We start from the raw sequence: 21,207 nt of genomic DNA on the forward strand, positions 1-21,207 counted from the left end.
TAAGTTTTATAAGTAAATATAACATTTTAATTTTATTATATTCTTATAATATATACTAATATTTTCTAAATGTTACCTTTTTAAGTTATATAGTACGGATCCATTAGCGTTATTCCTGTGTTGCACTGAGGGGGAAAAAGAGATTAGCCGACTTTTGGTCTACCTATTGATAGAATGCAGTATGCTAGCCAGTGTGCTTAGGAAATCTGTGAATATTAGAAGCCATTGTTAAGTACATTTGTATTTTTAAATAATTATGTTCAGTGTTCTGAAGTATAAAATTCAGCAGCTCTCAAAGTTTTGAAAATTTTTCATTTAAAGATGAGATATCATGTGTCCACAATCAATCCTTGATACTTTCTGCCTAATATGAACCCCAAAATAGTTCCTACTGGAGAACAGGGGTCTAAGTCGCATGTGCCTATCACCAATATATATTGGGGGAAAAACGTTATTATATATAATACATATAACATCATATAATATATATATAATATATATTTTCATATAATATATAAAAACATTATCATATATATATATAAACACATATCCATGTGTTTCTTACAAACCACTGTCTTCTCTTAGATATCTGTGATTCTCTTAGTTTATGAACTTACCTGTACTCTTAAAGAAACTAACCACATTTTACTTCGTAGCACCTCATGACATTTTGACTAATGTATACAATATAATTTACTTTTCACGTTTTCATGTATTCGGCGAACAAGTCCATGATCTCATTTGTTATTTCCTTTCTATGGATCAGAGCTCCTTAACAGTTTGAGAACAATGGGAGTTTTCAAGCTGTGTTCTGTGGAGCTCTGAAATTCAAAAGCCATTCATCTATTTTATCTTGGACTTCACTGCCCTGCTTTACAAGATGCTGGCCATTCCCATTGCCTCAGCCGTGGTTATGTGTGATATATATACAATTTTCTGTATATTATGGTATTTTGACATCTCAATAAACCTTTCTGGCTGAGGAGAGACTGCCCATCCTGGGACTAGCCACTTCTTAGAAACAGCATGGGCTCAGCCAGGAGCATCCCTTTGACATATAAACTAACTAGTCCAAGTCCAGACCTCCTCTCTCCAGTCCATACACCCCAGGTGGCAATATTCCTCTGCCTTAATCATCCCAGGGCCTGGTACCAGACAACTAGGGGACTACCTGCATAGCTTAGAGCCCACCAAAATTATCCAAACTAGGCCAAATGCAGTGGCTCATGCCTGTAATCCCAGCACTTTGGGAAGCCAAGGTTGGCGGATCACCTGAGGTCAGGAGTTCGAGACCAGCCTGGCTAACAGGGTGAAACCCTGTCCCTACTAAAAGTACAAAAACTAGCTGGGCATGGCAACGTGCATCTGTAATCCCAGCTACCAGGGAGGCCATAGGAGAATTGCTTGAACCCAGGAGGCAGAGGCTGCAGTGAGCCAAGATCACACTGCTGCACTTCAGCTTGGGCGATAGAGCAAACTCCGTCTCAAAACAAAACAAAACAAAATTATCCAAACTAGCTAATTGTAGTGTTCTCCCCGCCCTGCATTTTTTTTTTTCCTGAGATGGAGTCGCTCTGTTGCCCAGGCTGGAGTGCAGTGACGCGATCTTGGCTCATAGCAACGTCCACCCCCCGGGTTTAAGCAATTCTCCTGCCTCAGCCTCCGGAGTAGCTGTGATTACAGGCACTCGCCACCATGCCCTGCTAAGTTTTGTATTTCAGTAGAGACAGGTTTCACCATTTCTAGACTAGACTTCTTTTTTTATCTGTCCATGTGTGGCAGCCCCTCTGTGCATATGGTCAGGCTGGTCTTGAACTCCTGACCTCAAGTGATCCACCTGCCTCGGCCTCCCAAAGTGCTGGGTGGCGTGAGCCACCATGCCCGGCCACCCTGCATTTCTTTTCCCAAGGAAACCCCAATAAAAGTTCTGGGCTAATGCTTTCCCCTTGCTCCTGACTTCTGCCTCCTGACCACCTTGGTGTCTTAACCACGTGGCCCTGAGTAGCCTGCCTTGCCTCCCATCACTGGGACCTATGAGTATAATACTTTGTTTTTCTGAGCCTTTCTTTTCCTCTGTGTCCTCTTGTGGCCATACCTGACCATTTAATACAAGAACAAAAAACAACGATCACAGAAAATTCCTGATGTGGAAGCTGATATGGTTGCTGATGGCCTCCTTTTCCCCATCCATTCCCTTCCCCCAGAAACCTTTGCCTCCATGAAGAATGTGCACTGCTTTCCATCTCTCTCCTAAAGGTCCTCAAATGTCACAAAAATCAGAATGGCTGCTTCTAAGAGCAAAGGATGGGAACTCCTTTGATTGTCTTTACCTTTCTAGACTAGACTTCTTTTTTTATCCGTCCATGTGTGGCAGTCCCTTTGTGCATATGGTCATTTAGTTAGTTTGACCTTCAGATGTATTACCTTAATTTAAATGCCTACAGCTTGATATAAATGTTCCTTAACTCCTATGACAGTACATTTTCCTATGTAACTCATGAAGACATCTGTAATTGCTTTAATGGTAAGTACCATTAGACTTTTCCTTGCATTCTTCCTCTCATCAGCCTATTTAGTGGAGAGTGATTCAGAATTCCGTGTCCTCATCCTGTCATTATTTTGAGAAGTTGTGGACATTGTGTCTCACTCCACCATGCCATGTATTGATAGGCTGCTTTTGTTTCTGTTTTCATGAGAATAGCTGCTTCTCACAGCATTCAGTTCATTAGCTCCACTGGTAGGGATCAACTGTGTGTGGGAGGGGAAGGGGACAGGGACAGAGGGCAAGCTAAATCAGAGCGGGATTAAGCAACTTTCATTGTCACACAGTCACAGAGTTAGTGACCAAACTTGAACTAGAACATGGTTTTCATCAGCACTGTTTACGAAACTACATGCAGCAAGTATGCTGGTCTCAAACGAAACCCAAAGAAACCATGAGGAAAGAATTAGGTGAATCCATCTTATAACCAGGAAACCTATTCCTATGCAATTTGCTGCCCCTGTGTTTTCTCCTTAAAATAACAATATCATGTTAATAATTATAGTTATTAATATAACTAAAATGGGGGGACGTGTGTTCCCAAAATTACAGCACAAGTAAAATGAAATTGTGCATATTTAAATTTATGTGTATTATCCACCTATTTAAAAAGATTCTGCGAAGTACCTCGTCAAGCGGAATCTGACTTTCTATGTAAGACTATGTTGGAAATACGTATGGGCCTATTCTATTTTACCACTGTATTTCCTGAGTTTTTTAAGGAAGTTTGCTGAGACTTCTGTTAATCTGCAACTCAACAGAGATTTGTTGTAGAATTTGGCTTCAAAAATAATAAAATCATTTAAGCTCAACATTTCACTGTCTCATACCTAATCTCCAGAATCCTCCGTCCAATGAACAGTGTTATTTGAGGCTAAATGGTTTTAAGAATCTCAGACTTTACAGGAGTCTTAGTGAAAGCAACATCAACTTGAGCTGAATTTGTTAATGAGAATCATACAGCTAACCCATGTATAATACTAATACGTGTATTATCTTATTGAATCCTCAAAATAAATCTATGCAGTAGGTTGTGTGTCCCCCATTTTATAGAATTGAAAACCAAAGCTCAAGGTCACCTAGTTTGGAATTGAACCAAACATTCTGATTCCAGAGCCCACATTCTTGCCACTGTATTCCATGATCAACAGTATTTTATGTAACTTTTTATATTTATTTTTGACCAGGTGATACACTTTTGGCCATTCAGGCACCTTCTGGTACACAACTGGAGGTACCCATTCCAGAAATGGTATGTAGGATAACTTTTATATAAGTGGGAAAAATGAATCTGCTTTCTTTAGCTGAATGTGAGCTAATTGTGTAAACACTGTTAGTCAAGTTTTTATCTGAAACTATTGATACCTGAATTTGTATGTCTTTAATTCCTTAGTAAAATTATAGAACTAAATGAATCATAAATGATTTTAAAGATTATTGGCTATATCCTTAGTCATTTATTGATATCACTTAGCTCAAATAAAGTCAATTTTTAAAAAGTAATCAGAGGCCGGGCGCGGTGGCTCACGCTTGTAATCCCAGCACTTTGGGAGGCCGAGGCGGGCGGATCACGAGGTCAGGAGATCGAGACCACGGTGAAACCCCGTCTCTACTAAAAATACAAAAAATTAGCCGGGCGTGGTGGCGGGCGCCTGTAGTCCCAGCTACTCGGAGAGGCTGAGGCAGGAGAATGGCGTGAACCCGGGAGGCGGAGCTTGCAGTGAGCCGAGATTGCGCCACTGCACTCCAGCCTGGGCGACAGAGCGAGACTCCGTCTCAAAAAAAAAAAAAGTAATCAGAATGCTTTATCAAGTGATTTTTGTTTCATACAAAAATTAAAACTATTGTACAAAATTATCTTCAGGCTATGTGAATAAGGTGTGTATGAAACAAATGAATATTGTGTTTAGACTTGGGTCCTATCCCTAAGATATCTATCCCCAAGTAACCAAATGATTTAAAATGATTTAACATTTTGATTATTTTAAATTTGGATTTTTTAAGTTAGAGGATGTCAAGAAATGACTAATGATATGGCCAATAATCTATAAAAATCAGTTAAAATGACCACATTGGGCTAGGTGCAGTGGCTCATGCCTGTAATCTCAGCACTTTGGGAGGCCAAGGCAGGTGGATCACTCGAGGTCAGGAGTTTAAGACCAGCCTGACCAACATGGTGAAACCCCATCTCTACTAAAAATACAAAATTAGCCAGGCATGGTGGTGCACGCCTGTAATCCCAGCTACTTGGGAGGCTGAGGCAGGAGAATTGCTTCAACCCGGGAGGCAGCGGTTGCAGTGAGCTGAAATCGCGCCATTGCACTCCAGCCTGGGCAACAAGAGTGAAACTCTTGTCTCAAAACAACAACAACAACAACACATCTACAACTAATATAAAAATTGCCACTGAGGAAAAAGTTCAATGTACGTATCAACAATCAATTCCTTTAAATTAGGTCTTTTACAAAACATCGTCTGGCTTATTAAGTCAAAGACATTTATTGACTCTAGAAATGAGTTTCATGATTTTCGTTTTCAGATTCAGATTTTTAAAAACAAATTAATTTGAAAGCAATAACCAAAAAAGGGAGTAGAAAAAGATTACTATATTATCTACCTCCTTCCCCCACCCCCTTATTCAAAAAGTTTACATTTAGGCATTTGTATTACTGGAGTCTGACGCCTCGGGATACAGATTACTTTTTTCAGCTGGAAGAATGTTATGTTTATTTCTCTGTAGGAGAAATTAGTTGTCTTTGTGCTTGCAGATGGGAAAAAAAAGAGTTTGATTTGTGAAGCATGTTGAACTGACCACATCTGTGGTGGCCAACTCCAGGAGATAAAGTTCCTGTATGTGGAGAATACCTGGAGCACTGCTGGGCCCTGAGCTATTATATAGTACACATGGTAACAACGGATGGTTGCCAGAATTCTACAACAGAGAGTTTTTGATGACCAGTATTTGTGAAAAGCTTACGTTTTAGAAACTAGTGGTTTAGAGCCCTCAAAATTACATTCTCTATGTCTCTACTTTTGTGTTTTGACTTAATAACTTTATTGTGTTATGTGAATTTAGTAAGTCCGTAATAGCTTTGCCTGTCTTATTTTACTGTTTTAAGTTAGCTAGAAATGTTAGTAATTATACATTTGTTTATACCCAATAACTTCAAAGGGTCAAAATGGACAAAAGAAATACCAGATCAATCTAAAGAGTCATTCAGGACCTATCCATGTGCTGCTTATAAATAAAGAGTCGAGTTCATCTAAGCCCGTGGTTTTTCCTGTTCCCCCACCTGATGACCTCACACAGCCTTCCTCCCAGTCCTTGACTCCAGTGACTCCACAGAAATCCAGCATGGCAACTCAAAATCTGCCTGAGCAACATGTCTCTGAAAGAAGCCAGGCTCTGCAGCAGACATCAGCTACAGATATATCTTCAGGTGAGTTCAGAGCCTTTCTTTTGTAAATTAGAGAGGGAGAAATATAAAAACAGGTTGGCTATCTCTTATCCAAAGTGCTTGTGACCAGAAATGTCCCAAGCACTTTCGACATTTTGGATAATTTGCATATACATAATAAGATATCTTGGGGATAGGACCCAAGTCTAAACGCAATATTCATTTGTTTCATACACACCTTATTCACATAGCCTGAAGATAATTTTATACAATAGTTTTAATTTTTGCATGAAACAAAGTATTGACTGTGGCTTGACTGCAACCTATCACAAGGTCAGGTGTGGAATTTTCCATTTGTGGCATATATGGATGTCAGCTTTTACCTGAAGTTTACTTGGTAAGGTTCTTTTATCTCTCTTAGTAAGTCTAGGATAAATTAGTGAAATACATTCCAACTACCTTTAAGAAAATATGTTCCAACTATCTTTAAGTACAGACCATATGACTTATGCCTCTTGTTTCTCCATATTCTTTTGTTATACTTTTTATCTGGGAAGCTTAGTTTTATAGAAGTGATAAATGGTCTCAACTCCAATTATGTGGGAAATCTTACTTTCCTCAGTTGTTTCATTTATGAAATTTTAAAAAGCTAAAATGTTTCATACTGGGTATCAGGAGTAGAGCGCACAACTCTTAATTTGGCAGTACCTTACTGATTCCAAATAAAGGGAGCATGGTAGGCAATCTCTCAGTGACTAGTGAATGAATGAATGAATGAATTGTGCCAAAATAGATATCATATTGCAGATAATTTAAAACTACATTGTATATAATCTAAATTGTTTATTTTACCTCTAGGATGTGTCTCATTGCTAAAATGGGAGTTCACAGGTTAAAAGTGACGCTAACAAGATCTAACTGGACGTGGAATGATTTTTTGCTTCTTTTTGCCCACATTTATTCCTTTCCTTCCCCTATAAATATGTCTATGCTATAGGCCATTAGGATGCACAATAGAAAATGTAGTCCTGGCTGGGCGCGGTGGCTCACACCTGTAATCCCAGCACTTACAGAAGCCAAGGCAGGCAGATTACCTGAGGTCAGGGGTTCGAGACCAGCCTGGCCAACATATAATGAAGCCCTGTCTCTACTAAAAAATACAAAAATTAGCTGGGCGTGGCGGCACACACCTGTAGTCCCAGCTACTTGGAAAGCTGAGGCAGGAGAATTGCTTGAACCCAGGAGTTGGAGATTGCAGTGAGCCAAGATCGCGCCACTGTACTCCAGTCTGGGTGACAGAGTAAAGACTCCATCTTAAAAAAAAAGAGGCCGGGCGCAGTGGCTCACGCTTGTAATCCCAGCACTTTGGGAGGCCGAGGCGGGCGGATCACGAGGTCAGGAGATCGAGACCACGGTGAAATCCCGTCTCTACTAAAAATACAAAAAATTAGCCGGGCGTAGTGGCGGGCGCCTGTAGTCCCAGCTACTTGGAGAGGCTGAGGCAGGAGAATGGCGTGAACCCGGCAGGCGGAGCTTGCAGTGAGCCGAGATTGCGCCACTGCACTCCAGCCTGGGCGACAGAGCAAGACTCCGTCTCAAAAAAAAAAAAAAAAAAAAAGAAAGAAAGAAAGAAAATATAGTCCTTAAAAAGCTTACAATCTAATTAGGATATAAAGCAGGCAAGCTTTACATGGGTTTTACCTGGGTTAGCTTAGACACAATTAACACATTGGCTTCAACAAAGTGTTTCTAAAAAGTGAGTATTCTGTTTTTATGGTTTCATATTTGGAAATCCTAACTAAGGAAAGTAATTTTGGGCCACATTAGAGCAGGCCTTGAATTTCAGAGTAGTTAGGACATTTATCCAATAAACCAGTGAAGGTCTGTGACCAAGGAAATAGCATAATTAGCTATAATGGTGTACACAGGAGTAATATGATTAGGAAAGATGCTTTTGGCCCTGGGAAGCAGAATTCAGAGGCGATGGAAACTGTAGATGTTTGCAGTTATGCAATTGAGAGAACATTAGGGCTAAAACAAGGGTCAAGTGTGGTGGGGCCCATGCCTGTAATCCCAACACTTTGGGAGGCCGAGGCAGGTACATTGCTTGAGCCCAGGAATTTGAGACCAACCTGGGCAATACAGTGAGACCCTATCTCTAAAAAAAAAAAAAAAAAATTAAAAATTAGCTAGGCACTGTGACGCGTGCCTGTGGTCCCAGCTACTGGGGAGGGAGGCCAAAGTGAGAGGATTGCAAGCCTGGGAGGTCAAGGATGCAGTGAGCCACGACAGCACTTAATGTACTCCAGCCTGAGTGACAGAGCGAGATCCTGTCTCAAAATAAATAATAAAAAGGCTAAAACAGTGATTACAGTGAGATCGGGAAGAGAAATTAACGAACAGATTTGAGAAACACTGTAGGCAAAATAACATTTGATGTGTGAGATCTGGAGATAACAGGAGGAATGGAAAGTGATGTTGAAGTTTTAAGGTTGAATAACTGGGAGAATTATGAAACTACTGACTAAAACTGAGTCAGTTTTGGTAGAACGATGATGAGGTTTTTTTTGTTTTTTGACAGGGTCTCACTTTGTCAGCCAGGCTGGAATGCAGTGGCGTGATCTCAGCTCACTGCAGCCTCAACCTCCTGGGCTCAAGTGATCCTCCCACCTCAGTCTTCCAAGTAGTTTGGACTATAGGCATGTGCCACCAGTGTCTGGCTAATTTTTTTGTATTTGTTGTAAAGACGGGTTTCACTACGTTGCCCAGGCTGGTCTGAACTCCTGAGCTCAAGCGATCCGTCCGCCTCACTCAGCCTCCCAAAGTGCTAGAATTATAAGCATGAGCCACCACGCCTGGCAGATGAGTCTTTTGGTCTTCGTCTTGAGTTTGGAAGTTTAAAAGTAATGCCAGGCACAGACTAGGTACTCATGAAAACAACCTGTCCACAAAGTACTAGTACTTTAAATAAATGTGCATGTCAGTCAAGCTGCTGCTGTGACTACTTGTGTTTAAACATAAGTATCTTTTACTGTTAACAGAAATGTAACAAAACCTTATTACTGTTTCCAGCAGGATCTATTAGTGGAGATATCATTGATGAGTTAATGTCTTCTGATGGTAAGTAGGTTAAAATTTTACTAACTCATATATCAGTAATGCTTTTGTGGAATTTATAAGTGAAACATGATTTAAAAGAAATGAACATATATTTGCTACCTGCTTTACTCTGAAGATTCATGTAAATTCTCCCTTAACACTTACAGTAAGTAATAGGCATCCTTCAGAATTTATCTTTCTCTGCTTGCATTTTGAGGGAAAGGAATCCATATGGGGATACTTCTCACCTTCATTGAAAATAAACTGTTAGCCTTTTCCACTCCTGAAGGATCTGGTCCAAGAAGAGTAAAATAACTTGTGTAAATCAGCAAGTGATTTGAACACCTGTTTTTGTAAATACCCCTACCGGGGCCAATTTCAAGCTGCCAATGTGAAGTCACTGAATTAGTATTAACCATGTTGTCATTTAACCTGAAAAATTATTAAATATCAGTTAGCTACAATATGCTAATTACTTTAATAATTTCTCTCCTTCTCTTGGATCAGTCCTAGTTCCTAACAAATATAGTAGAAACCTACGAAGTGGTAGCAGTTAAGTTAGCAAATGTTATAGTAACTAGAGAGGTACTAAACATATATGTAGAAGCAGAGAACATCAGCAAACTTTGTAAGTCCAGTTCATTCTTCTGTTTGGAAAGTGGCAAAACACTTTCATTAGTGTTCTGTTGTGTTTTTTTTTTTCTAGGCAGAGTCTCCCTCTGTCATCCAGGCTGGAGTGTCATCCAGGCTGGAGTGCGGTGGCACGATCTCAGCTCACTGCAACCTCCACCTCCCAGGTTCAAGTGATTCTCCTGGCTCAGCCTCCTGAGTAGCTGGGATGACAGGCGCCTGCCACCATACCTGGCTACTTTTTGTATTTTTAGTAGAGACGGGGTTTCACCATGTTGGCCAGGCTGGTCTCGAACTCCTGGCCTCAGGTGATCCACCTGCCTCAGCGTCCCAAAGTGTTGGGATTACAGGCATAAGCCACTGCACCTGGCCTCATTACTGCCTTTTAGTTATATTACCTTAGTGATAAGTTCAACCAATACAAAATTTAACTTCTAAGCCGGGCACGGTGGCTCATGCCTGTAATCCCAGCACTTTGGGAGGCCAAGGCAGGTGAATCACGAGGTCAGGAGATCAAGACCATCCTGGCTAACATGGTGAAACCCCATCTCTATTAAAAAATACAAAAAATGAGCTGGGCGTGGTGGCGGGCACCTGTAGTCCCAGCTACTTGGGAGGCTGAGGCAGGAGAATGGCGTGAACCTGGGAGGCGGAGCTTGCAGTGAGCCGAGATAGAGCCACTGCACTCCAGCCTGGACGACACAGGGAGACTCCATCTTAAAAAAAAAAAAAAAAAAAAAAAAAAAAAGAAAGAAAAAATTAACTTCTATTTCTCAATCTAGTATCAATAATCAATGTATAAATTGTTACTAAATGAGAATCTTTCAAAATACATATTACACAAGTCTTTAATTTGGAATGATGTATTTGAGAGTATTTTGTTAAAGATCATTAACCGTATGTAGAAACCATCTTTAACACTGAATTTGTTTTTTGTTTGCAGTATTTCCTCTCTTAAGGCTTTCTCCTACCCCGGCAGATGACTACAACTTTAATTTAGATGATAATGAAGGAGTTTGTGATCTGTTTGATGTCCAGATACTAAATTATTAGATTCCATGGAAACTTGGGACTGTTATCTACCTCTAACTGTGTAACATTTTAGACTTCTTAATAACCTAAGTATTTAAAATAATGAATGTAACACCTTTTTTAGTTCACTGATTCTGAAGTGTTCTTCCCTAATACTTTCTTTACTTCACAAAACTTCAACCATAAAAACAAAGGGCTCTGATTGCTTTAGGGGGTAAGTGATTTAATATCCACAAACCTCCCCACTCCCAAAAGTAACTATATTCTGGATTTCAACTTTTCTTCTAATTGTGAATCCTTCTGTTTTTTTCTTCTTACAAGAGGAAAGTTAAAGGACACTACAGGTCATCAAAAACAAGTTGGCCAAGGACTCATTACTTGTTTGTCTTATATTTTTACTGCCACTAAACTGCCTGTATTTCTGTATGTCCTTCTATCCAAACAGACATTCACTGCCACTTGTAAAGTGAAGGATGTAAACGAGGATATATAACTGTTTCAGTGAACAGATTTTGTGAAGTGCCTTCTGTTTTAGCACTTTAAGTTTATCACATTTTGTTGACTTCTGACATTCCACTTTCCTAGGTTATAGGAAAGATCTGTTTATGTAGTTTGTTTTTAAAATGTGCCAATGCCTGTACATTAACAAGATTTTTAAAAATAAAATTGTATAAAACATTTAATTTATTGGTCTTTGTGGAGAATTAGATGCATCACCACTATATTACAACAGAGCCATTAATCTTGTAGCTTCATCAACATTAACTGGTTTGCTTTCATGACGCTGCTGAGGAATCTGAAAGGAGAAAGTATTATATTTAAAAATGTAGACAACAATAGCAGACAAATGACTTACATAAGCTGTTATTCAATTTAATTTTTCTAGTCATATCTTTGGAAGCAGAACAATAGATCTGTATATTCAGACAATGTTTTAGAGTCTAAATATGCTATTTATACTACAGAGCCTAGTACTAGAGAGCCAAGTACTAAAAATTACACTCAACTTACAGGCTTTGAAAACTTGGAGTTTAATTTATTAGCCTCAATTTGTTAGCCATAAAAAAAAGCAAATGATTTCTGCTTACCAGTTCTTTCTGTAGAGGTTCAAGTGAAGTGCTTTTTGAGAAATGTGCAAGTTCCTTTTGTACATTTACAAAAGCTTTATTTACTCTGTTAACTTTTTCCTCATTCATAATGTTTATCTTTTAAAAAAGAAAAAAAAGCATTAATCTATGATCTCATAACCATTAAAGATAAGATATATTCAACCTTAACCCATTAAATCTAAAATCTAAAAACTCTTACCAACAAATTAGGGATAATTCACTCAAAAATTCTTATAGTCTTACTGGGAAATTACAGACAAAAACTGTTGGTTTTTAAAAAATGGGATTTATGTGGATATGCCTCACACTTATGGTACAGAAGGCCAAAATATGTGACTGTGATATTGTGATTCATAATAAGATATATATATATATTTGGTCTTTGTCCTCATTTCCTGTCATACAGCTTTTTAAATCATTGTATTAAGAGGGATAAGAGTGTCTTTTGAATGCTAATGAGATGGCTGGTAGCTGGGAGTCTCTAGATAGCTTCAGGAGGAGGGCTAGTCAGATAAAAAAATACAGGGTTAGAAGATTAGGACTTTCTGCTCCAGAGAGAGGAGTGGGGATAAAGGTTAAGCCCATCACTAATGGCCAACGATTTAATGAATTATGCCTACATAATGAAGCCTCCGTAAATCTACAAAAGAACTGGGTTCAAAGAGCTTCTGGATAGCTGAACACATGGGGGCTCCTAGAAAGTGGCATGCCCAGAGAGAGCAAGGAAGCTCCATGCCCCTTCCCATGTACCTTGCCCTCTGCACCTCTTCCATCTGGCTACGCATCTGTCTCCTTTGTAATATCCTTTATAATAAACTGGTAAAAGTATTTTCCTGAGTTCTGTGAGCTGCTCTAGCAAATTAATCAAACCCAAGGAGAGGGTCATGGGAACACTTATTTATAGCTGGTTGGTGAGAAGCACAGGTAAAACATCTGGGGCTTGTGATTGTCACTGGAAGTTGGGGAGAGGCTTAGGACTCAACTCTCAACCTGTGGAATCTGACACTATCTCCAGGTCAGCAGTGTCAGATTTGAATTAAAGGACACCCAGCTGCTGCCTGCTGAAGATTCATCTGCAGAATTGTTAGGTGTGGGGGAAACCACCCCACAAATCTAGCATTGGAAGTGCTGAGTGACCGTATGAGAGTTAGAATAAGACAAACTAGAGTTGCTTTTTTCCTGTATCCTTACAGTGACCAAAATCTTTCTAGGCTACAGTGCTGTCATCTCGCTTCTATACAAGAAATCTGGATCAAATACTTTTAGTCCCTTCTAACATAACAGTACATCTCTGAACCCTTCCTGGACCTTCTTGTCTTAATGGAAGACCCCTGATGACAGCTTCCCTTGCAGTCCTCCTCTTTTGAGTCTAACAGAGGTAGGGGTGGTGCTCTTGTTCTTCACTGCTGCTGCCAAACAATTTCTCCTTCAAAACCCTTATCTCCTTTGCACCTTATGCAGCCTACCCATAGATCTCTCTCTTAGATCCTACCTGGTGGCATATATAAAAGTTCTAGTACCTCCTGTCCAAATAAAATAATCTTCCTTAAATACACCAAGCTTTTCGCTAGCTCAGGGCCTCTGCACTTGCTATTTTCTCTGCCTCGAACCCACCACTCCCAACACTTCCTAGCTCTTTGCATTGCTAGTTCTTTATCATTCTAGTCTTGGTTTCAATGTGTCAACTGTGAAGACCATCCTATATAAACTGTCATCCCCAAAACCCCCATCATCTGCTTAATTTCATTCTTAGCATTTATAAAATCATAAAACTATTCAACTAAAAAGCTTAACTCAGCTAGCTCATGAAAGTTGAAAGATGAAATGTTAGATTTCTATGGACTATTATAATTAAATAGTCCTGGACAGCTGACTCCATCTACTACTGAAACTTGAAAACATTTTCTTAAAAATTTTTCTTAAAAGAATCTAGTTAATCTTGAAGAAATTTCTCAGGTATTTTTAAATACAAAGAAAAGAAACCCCTTTCAAATTGTGCATTTCAATAAATATTTTTTATCTTCATTTTACAGGATTTTGTTTGAATTGCAGATGTTTTCAAAGAGACAAGAATTACTGAGGAGAAAAAGAATGGGTGCTCACTGACATCCTATGTCTTGCCTCTATTAATACATTCTTATATTTGAGTTCAGAGATAAGAACTGTTTCCCATACTATGGTTTTTAAATGAGTTATATGCTTCAGTAAAACTATTAAATTGAAGCTTCACACATTTATAGTTAAAATGTTTATTTCTTTTCAACATTTGTTTTCAAGAAAGGGAGGTTATTTTTCTTCCTTTTTTTTATATATTTTTTTAGACAAATGCTTGAAACCATCCTTACCTTTGTAGGAAAAATGAAGAACCTTTTTAAAAAGTAATAGCATACAGTTGTTCAGTAGCTTACAATGACAGTTTGCTTGTAAACAATAAAGTCAGAGTGCTTAACTAATACTCACCTTCTTAAGATTAGTGGTAACTGGTTTTGCTTTGTTTTTAGCCTTAAAGTTTTTTTGGCTGGCTATGTGAAATACATTCCTGGACTTCGGCCCTCTTAATTTGTTCTTGGCCATTGTCTAGAAAAGAAAATAAATTCAATTAAATTGCCCACATTTATGAACCGTAAGTCAATTTTAAGTTTTTAAAGGTACCAATTAAATCTAAAAAATTCCATCTTACTCTTGATTATTTTTAAAGTTGGTGCATACATTATTTCCATATCTTTCACTCCTAGTAGATTTTCTGCTCTTTGAGTACAGTTATATATCTAATTCTTCCCTGTATCCCCAGTAATGGGCCCATAGGAGGCATCCAATTAATATCTGCTGGTTGAATTCACTAATATCATCAACACAATAACTGTTATTCTCAGCAGTACCTCACCACCCATCCTTCTGTTAGCCTATATACTACTATGCCATTCTGGTTCCTATCATACTTTAGAGACTGATTCTGCCTCCTTCTTGACTTCTTTTTTATTCCTTTTTACTCTCCCCACTTTCTCTCCTGTGCATCCCATCAAAATCAGTCCTTAATCCTCCATTTCCTACCTCCCTCTCTCCCTTAATTTACTTTTATGACTTCCGTATTACCTCTGTGTGAATGGCCCTTGCCTTGAAATGTTGAATACTGTCTTTCCTCCGTAGCTAGAGATGCATTAAGCCAGTAAATTCTACCTTAAAACATCTCTCAGATCTGCATTTAATAATGTATATGAGGAATAATTTTTAAAATATTAAGTTAACATGTATTGAGCTTTTATTATATGTACAAGCACTACACTAATGTGCTTTAACTCATTTACTCCTTACAACAACCCTTTGTAAGAAGTACTATTATCCCCATTTTAAAGATTAAAATTTAAAAACTGACGCAAAGAGAAGTTAATTTGCCCAGTGTCACACTGTCAATAACCAGGAGATGCCAGGACTTACAGCCAGGCAGACTAGATCAGAGCTAACGTTATGTGGTATTGCACTTCATGTATAAATATAAAAGCTATACAACAACATGGTATAGTATTGCTTAGTTCAGGACTGGGTTACTGCTGAAGTCCCTAGGTCCATTTGTTCAAACCACTGTTTGTCAAACTATGCCCATGGACCAAATCAGGCCAAGCACCTGTCCTTGTAAGTAAAGTTTAATTGGAGGCCAAGTGCAGGCGCAGTGGCTCACACCTATAATTCCAGCACTTTGGGAGGCAAAGGCAGAGACCAGCCTCACCATGGCGAAACCTTGTCTCTACTACAAATACAAAAATTAGCTGGGTGTGGTGGCACATGCCTGCGATCCCAGCTACCCAGGAGACTGAGGAAGGAGAATCGCTTGAATCCAGAAGGCGGAGGTTGCAATGAGCCAAGATTGCACCAGTGCACTCCAGCCTGAGTGACAGAGCAAGACTCTGTCTCAAAAAAATTAACTAATTAAAAAATAAAGTTTAATTGGAATACAGTTATGTCCATTCAATCATGTGCTGATATGGCTGCTTTCCTGCTATAACTATGACCCACGAAGTCCAAAATATTTAGTGTCCTACCTTTAACAGAAAGTCTGCCAACCCCTAGCTTAAGCCATCTGCACAGTGGCTATCTGGCACCAAGCTATGCGATCGACCTTCCCAATGTTAAAAACCTTCAACAGTTTTCCCAATGTATAAGGGGCAACGTGCCTTGGCTTGGCATATTACTGGCACGCTGAATCTACCCTAAATCTGCCACACCTATCTCCTGTTGCGTCTCTATAAACACTGCTCTAGCCAGCCTGGTCTGTTCTCTTGCACAGACACCTTGAACATTCTTCTTTTTTTTTCCTTTGCTCAGTCGTAGCCTTGACTGAAATTTATATCTTCCTTCAATGTAGTCTTACAACACTGTAAGTAATTAAGGAACTACTTAACTGAAACAGCAATGCTTTTGAACCCCAACAGTATTCCTCCTACTTAAAAAAGAATGCAGTAGAAAATACATGGTTATTACAGAAGATGCAAAAAATAAAACACACATAATAAAACCCCTCAAATGAAGTAATCTAAAATCATTCCAGGCCAGGCGCGGAGGCTCATGCCTGTAATCCCAGCACTTTGGCCGGCCGAGGCGGACAGATCACTTGAGGTCAGGAGTTCGAGACCACCCTGGCCAACATGATGAAACCCCGTTTCCACTAAAAAAATAAATATTAGCCGGGCGTGGTGACGCCCGCCTGCAATCCCAGCTACTCGAGAGGCTGAGACACGAGGAGGCGGAGGTTCAGTGAGCCGAGATCGCGCCACTGCACACCAGCCTGAGCGACAGACTGAGACTCAGTCTCAAAAATAAATAAGTAAATAAAAATTAAAATCATTACAATAGTAACCAAAATCCAATCATTCACCTAGTATATATTAATCAATTGCTATATGCCAGGTATGGTAGAGAACTTATATTTTATACACAAAAATATATATGGAACATAAATAATGACAGTATATATACGGAACATACACAGACATGATAGGTATATTGTACATGACACTACCTATAATACACACATGGACCATGAACAGTCTTCAAGTGGAGGAGAGGTTTACTAGAGCTGTAGACCTGAGCAAGGTTCGTGGAGAAAGTAATACACTAGTGGGGGTGTGCGAGTGGAGGGAAATTCTCTGAAAACCACGTAGAAACTGATCATGAAAGACACAGCCCAAAATGAAAGCCCAACAAGCACCGGGGTTTCGGGCCTGCTACCCAGTAGGGCTGCCTGAAGGAGAGCGCGACGGTACCGAGCCTACAGGCCACAACGGTACGTACGAGACCGGCCCAATCCAACCCCGACCCCTGCAAACTTCACGCCAGCCCTCCAGAAAACTTAATTTATTAAACTCTCACCAGAAATTTAATACTTGCGTGCAGCTTTTCGCGCTCCAGGTGACACCATCTGGCACGTACGGCGTCTAGGAAGTTCCGGGGAGAATGAACCAGTCAGGATTCCGCTCACGAGCCGTAGCTCCGCCCACCGAACGGAGCCCCGTCCACAGGCGGAAGTCCCGCCCATAGAGCGAGTTCCCACCCACCTGGCGTAGTCCCGCCCATAGAGCCAACTCTAAGGAGCAAGGTGCAATGAAAAAGCGAAGCCCCACCCATAGAGCGAGGTTCGGAAGTCCAGTCTCATTAGCATCCCTTGTCTTCCGCGGTATTGCAGACTTATCCTCAGCTCAAGCGAGTTTGGGGCGTTATAGAGCCAGCCAAGTCTCCCCTTCCTGGCGTGGGTACTTGTGCAGAAACTTCCCGAGGTGCTTCTGAGACTGCACAGTGAAGACCGCTGCACTGGAGGTCAGCGCTCCGCCGCGGACTCCGGCTGACTCTGCCACTCTCCCAGGAGGAGGCGCTGTGCACCTCTGGGTGGTTTCCAGGGCTCGGCTGGCGGTAGAGGGAAACTTGAGGTTGGAAAAGATCTAGAGCTATAATCTCCGAAAGGAAGATTTGTGATGCACTGCGAGTTAGAAATGCTTTTCTCATTGCAGCTTCCTTGTTTCAAAAAGAGAATTTTTGACAGCACTGCAAAGGCACAAGAAACCAGGCACGGTATAAAATATACAAATAAAACAGGTACCAAGGAACTTAAAACATTCAACCCATAACGTCGTCTAGGTTTTTCTGCTTTAAGGAAATTGACTCAATTCTTCCAAGAAAATAACCCTGTTAAAGCTAAGTTTTCACATGTGCCTCTATTTATTTTGTTGAGGTCATAGGAAAAGCTGGATTTCAAACAAACGTAGATGTAAGAATTAAATAGAGGAGAGAAGCACTGTGGCTTTATAGTCAACAGGGACAGGTTTATTTTAAATAAACCTGAGACTGGCGGCTGGCCAAGTTAGGTCAGAGCCACGGTCTTACAGACTAAGAGTTTTTAAGGATTCAGGGTGGGAGTGTTTAACAGAGGCTTGGACTGCTTCTGTGTCTCTTTGCTGTGCTTATCTGGGAGGGAGAGTTGCGTGTCTGTTCCCATACATCTGTCTGCAGCTGCAGTCATACCCGCAGCTGAAAGTCTGCTTTAGCTTCCCTATCTTAGTACACCTGAAGGGAAAGGAATGTGCTTATTAAGGCCCACTGTTTCACTGGGGCCCATTGTATGAGGGTGAGGTTTGGTAGTTACCCAAGAGACTTCCCCCTACTTCACTCTGTGCCTGAGCTGTCTTATCTGTGTTTTACTGACTGCTCTTTCTATCTGCTTGTAATTAGAAGAGAAGTGATTTCCTTGAAATTCATGAGGCTAGAAAGGGAGCTGGAACTTAAAAGTGGCGGTGTTTGTCCGAGATGACGGTGCTCCTGCTCTGTCAGTAAAACTGACATTTATATGCCATTTTGTAGCTTACAAAAGATTTCAGCCTATACTATGCTCAAAATAAGGTGATAAAACCACTCCTCTTTTGCAAGTGATGATACTGCTAAGGTTCAGAGTTTAAGCCGTTTGCTGGCAGCCACACAACTAACTAGAAATTGACAAAGCCAGACGGTTTTGTAAAACTAAGCCTTTTTTTAAAACAATTTTTAAAAAGTTTTTGTAAACTTAGTAATTCGCAAATCCACATTGGTTAGCACTTGGTCAAGTCCTCTTTCCAACAAACCAGGCACTTTCCTGCTTACAGAAAGATAAGCAATTTTTGCAATAAATCATTTAATTATGTTTATGCCCATCACAAAAAAATTAAGGAATAGAATATACTAAGGGGAGAGGAATAATTGCTTGCCAATGTATGTTTATTCAAACGTTTATATTCTTTCTGACGATCCACCTGTTAAAAACACCTAAAAATGCTGGTATAAAATGCCCATAAAGTGTAAAAGCAAAACAAAAACAGAAAACCGTTAGACTTTTTTATAAGGCCAGAGTTATTCGCAAATACTGAGGTGAATAAGTTGGGTATAATTATTTGGTTCTTTGAATGTGAGGCTATTGATGTATATACAGAAGGCAAAGAAATAGATGTAACAGAACGACATTACAGTGTTTATGAAAACTGGTAGGTTTCACTTTTATTTTGAAGTGGCGAAATAACGTGGTTATCCAGGCAAGAGCAGAGGTCTGAGTGAGGAGGCCTGGGTTTTTGGTTTACCTCTCCCACCAACCAACAGTGTGACCTTGGAAAAGTTACTTCAGTTCTCTGTGCCTCCCTTTCCCATATGCATGTAGATGGTCATTATACCCACTTCAGAGAACATTGATTATCTGCTCAGCATCCCTTTCTGGATAACCACTCTTCTCTGATCAAGTGGTCCTGGTTGGGCTGATCAAACTGCAGTCCTCCTCTAAGGATTTTCCAGCTAGAGCTGGTGGAAAATGCTGTCTCTTGCATTTGGTGTCTTTGTGCTGGGATGATATAAAATCAAGGCTACTAGTGGCCATCTCCTCCAGCAACTTGGAAGAAGTCTTCCTACAATGAAAGCAACACACACAAGAAAACAGAACTGAACAGACCAGAGGTCTCTGATGCGATCATTTGAGTCCTTGGATTCAGCCTCAGATGGAAGAAAGATCCATCCCTTCATTTTTCAAGTACCTGAGCTAAAATATTACCTTCTTTGAGCTTAAACTACTTTGGGTTGTTTTTATTTTATTTTTGAGTCACTTTTACCTGAAAGAGTATTGACTCCACTCCTGTCCTACCTACTTTACAGGATTATTGTGCAGAATTAGTGAAATATAAAACATGAAAGCATAAAGTATTACTAAAACAAAAGAAAGGATCATGTTAATTTTCTAAGAGCCATATTTACCCATGTTCCAAATGAACCATACATAAAGAAAATAGCTTAAAGATTTTTCATCTTTAAAAATACATGCAAAAATTAAATTTCCAGTTTTTCTAACAATCTTAAAGATGAATAAAATCATAAAAAGAAAAATAATTTTTCAGGAACCTTAGTTTTCCTGGGATAGACTCAGCAATGCAGAGTTCTTTATACAGACCTGGACCTCAAATAATTGTCTTGGAAGCAATTCAACAAGTAAACAAAGATAATTAAGGAGAAGAAGAAAATGAGAACACCACATAAATTACAAACCATCTATAACAAAACTCATAGTCCTCTAAGGGAACACAACCAGCCTTGTATAGATGATACTCCATAATTTCTCTTACTTATTCAACCTCCGTCTCTTCTCTCCACACAGTTTCATTAAGTCAAAATAGTTTGGACACCTAGGCTCTGTAGGTGCTCAAAGGAAGTACACAATCATCTGGATTGTAAATGCACAGGGAGCAATGATTCTTGACAGAAAATGGTAAGAACTATGATAAATGCACAAAATATGCTATTTATGGGTGGAGATAATTCCGAATTCCAGAAACATTCATGTTAAAGCTCTCATTTGATTGTCTCAGAGCAGAAATCGGCAGACTTCAGCCCAAGGGCCAGATCCAGCCCACTACTTATTTTTGTATAGCCCACGAGCTAAGAATGAAGTTACATCTTAAGATGGGGAGAAACTCAACATAAGAATGATACATAGCAACACATGCATATTCTATTAAATTCATGTTTCTGTGTCCACAAAGTGTCACTGCAGCACAGCCATGCTCATTTGTTTACAATCTTATCTGGCTGCTGTCATGCTGTAACGATAATGCTGAGTACTTGCGACAGAAACCGCATAGCCTGGAAAGCCTAAAACATTTATTACCTAGGCCTTGACCAATTTAATTTTTTTCTTTTGAGACAGAATTTTGCTCTTGTTGCCCAGGCTGGAGTGCAGTGGCTCAATCTTGGCTCACCACAACCTCTGCCTCCTGGGTTCAAGCGATTTTCCTGCCTCAGCCTCCTGAGTAGCTAGGATTACGGGCATGCGCTACCATGCCCAGCTAATTTTGTATTTTTAGTAGAGATAGGGTTTCTCCATGTTGGTCAGGCTGGTCTCGAA

At 39.8% G+C, this 21,207-nt stretch overlaps 2 protein-coding genes across 4 annotated transcripts in view; one reads left to right on the forward strand and one right to left on the reverse strand.

Moving 5' to 3' along the window:
* E2F5 (E2F transcription factor 5) overlaps window positions 1-11,379 on the forward strand; it is a 52,130-nt gene extending 40,751 nt beyond the window's left edge. Inside the window, exons 4-8 of one of the 2 annotated variants that reach the window (XM_055286663.2) lie at window positions 2,481-2,524; window positions 3,730-3,794; window positions 5,715-5,982; window positions 9,013-9,060; window positions 10,613-11,379. In XM_055286663.2, the coding sequence (XP_055142638.1) occupies window positions 2,481-2,524; window positions 3,730-3,794; window positions 5,715-5,982; window positions 9,013-9,060; window positions 10,613-10,722 (535 nt within the window). In that variant the 3' untranslated portion in view covers window positions 10,723-11,379. The remainder of the gene's footprint in view (window positions 1-2,480; window positions 2,525-3,729; window positions 3,795-5,714; window positions 5,983-9,012; window positions 9,061-10,612) is intronic. The other variant, XM_055286664.2, reaches the window with a different exon arrangement.
* Window positions 11,363-17,321, reverse strand: RBIS (ribosomal biogenesis factor). 2 transcript variants are annotated; one of them, XM_055286673.2, is made up of 4 exons: window positions 17,175-17,321; window positions 14,271-14,387; window positions 11,790-11,906; window positions 11,363-11,497 (listed from the first exon to the last, which is right to left on the reverse strand). In XM_055286673.2, the coding sequence occupies exons 2-4, from the start codon at window positions 14,382-14,384 to the stop codon at window positions 11,426-11,428; spliced, it is 303 nt and encodes a 100-aa protein (XP_055142648.1). In that variant the 5' UTR covers window positions 14,385-14,387; window positions 17,175-17,321; the 3' UTR covers window positions 11,363-11,425. The 2 variants fall into 2 exon arrangements, with proteins under 2 accessions (XP_055142648.1, XP_055142649.1); XM_055286674.2 differs by lacking the exon at window positions 11,790-11,906 and having other exon boundaries at window positions 17,175-17,300.
* Between the last annotated feature and the right edge of the window lie 3,886 nt (window positions 17,322-21,207).

Source organism: Symphalangus syndactylus, chromosome 7 (genome assembly GCF_028878055.3).
Source record: "Symphalangus syndactylus isolate Jambi chromosome 7, NHGRI_mSymSyn1-v2.1_pri, whole genome shotgun sequence".
Classification (NCBI taxonomy): Eukaryota; Metazoa; Chordata; class Mammalia; order Primates; family Hylobatidae; genus Symphalangus; species Symphalangus syndactylus.

Coding starts and splice junctions, on each gene's coding strand:
- RBIS (XM_055286673.2), bottom strand. CDS start 14,384: ATGGCCAAGAACAAATTAAGAGGGCCGAAGTCCAGGAATGTATTTCAC. Junction 11,907..14,270: donor TTACCACTAATCTTAAGAAG/GTGAGTATTAGT, acceptor CTTTTTTAAAAG/ATAAACATTATGAATGAGGA. Junction 11,498..11,789: donor AACCTCTACAGAAAGAACTG/GTAAGCAGAAAT, acceptor TTCTCCTTTCAG/ATTCCTCAGCAGCGTCATGA.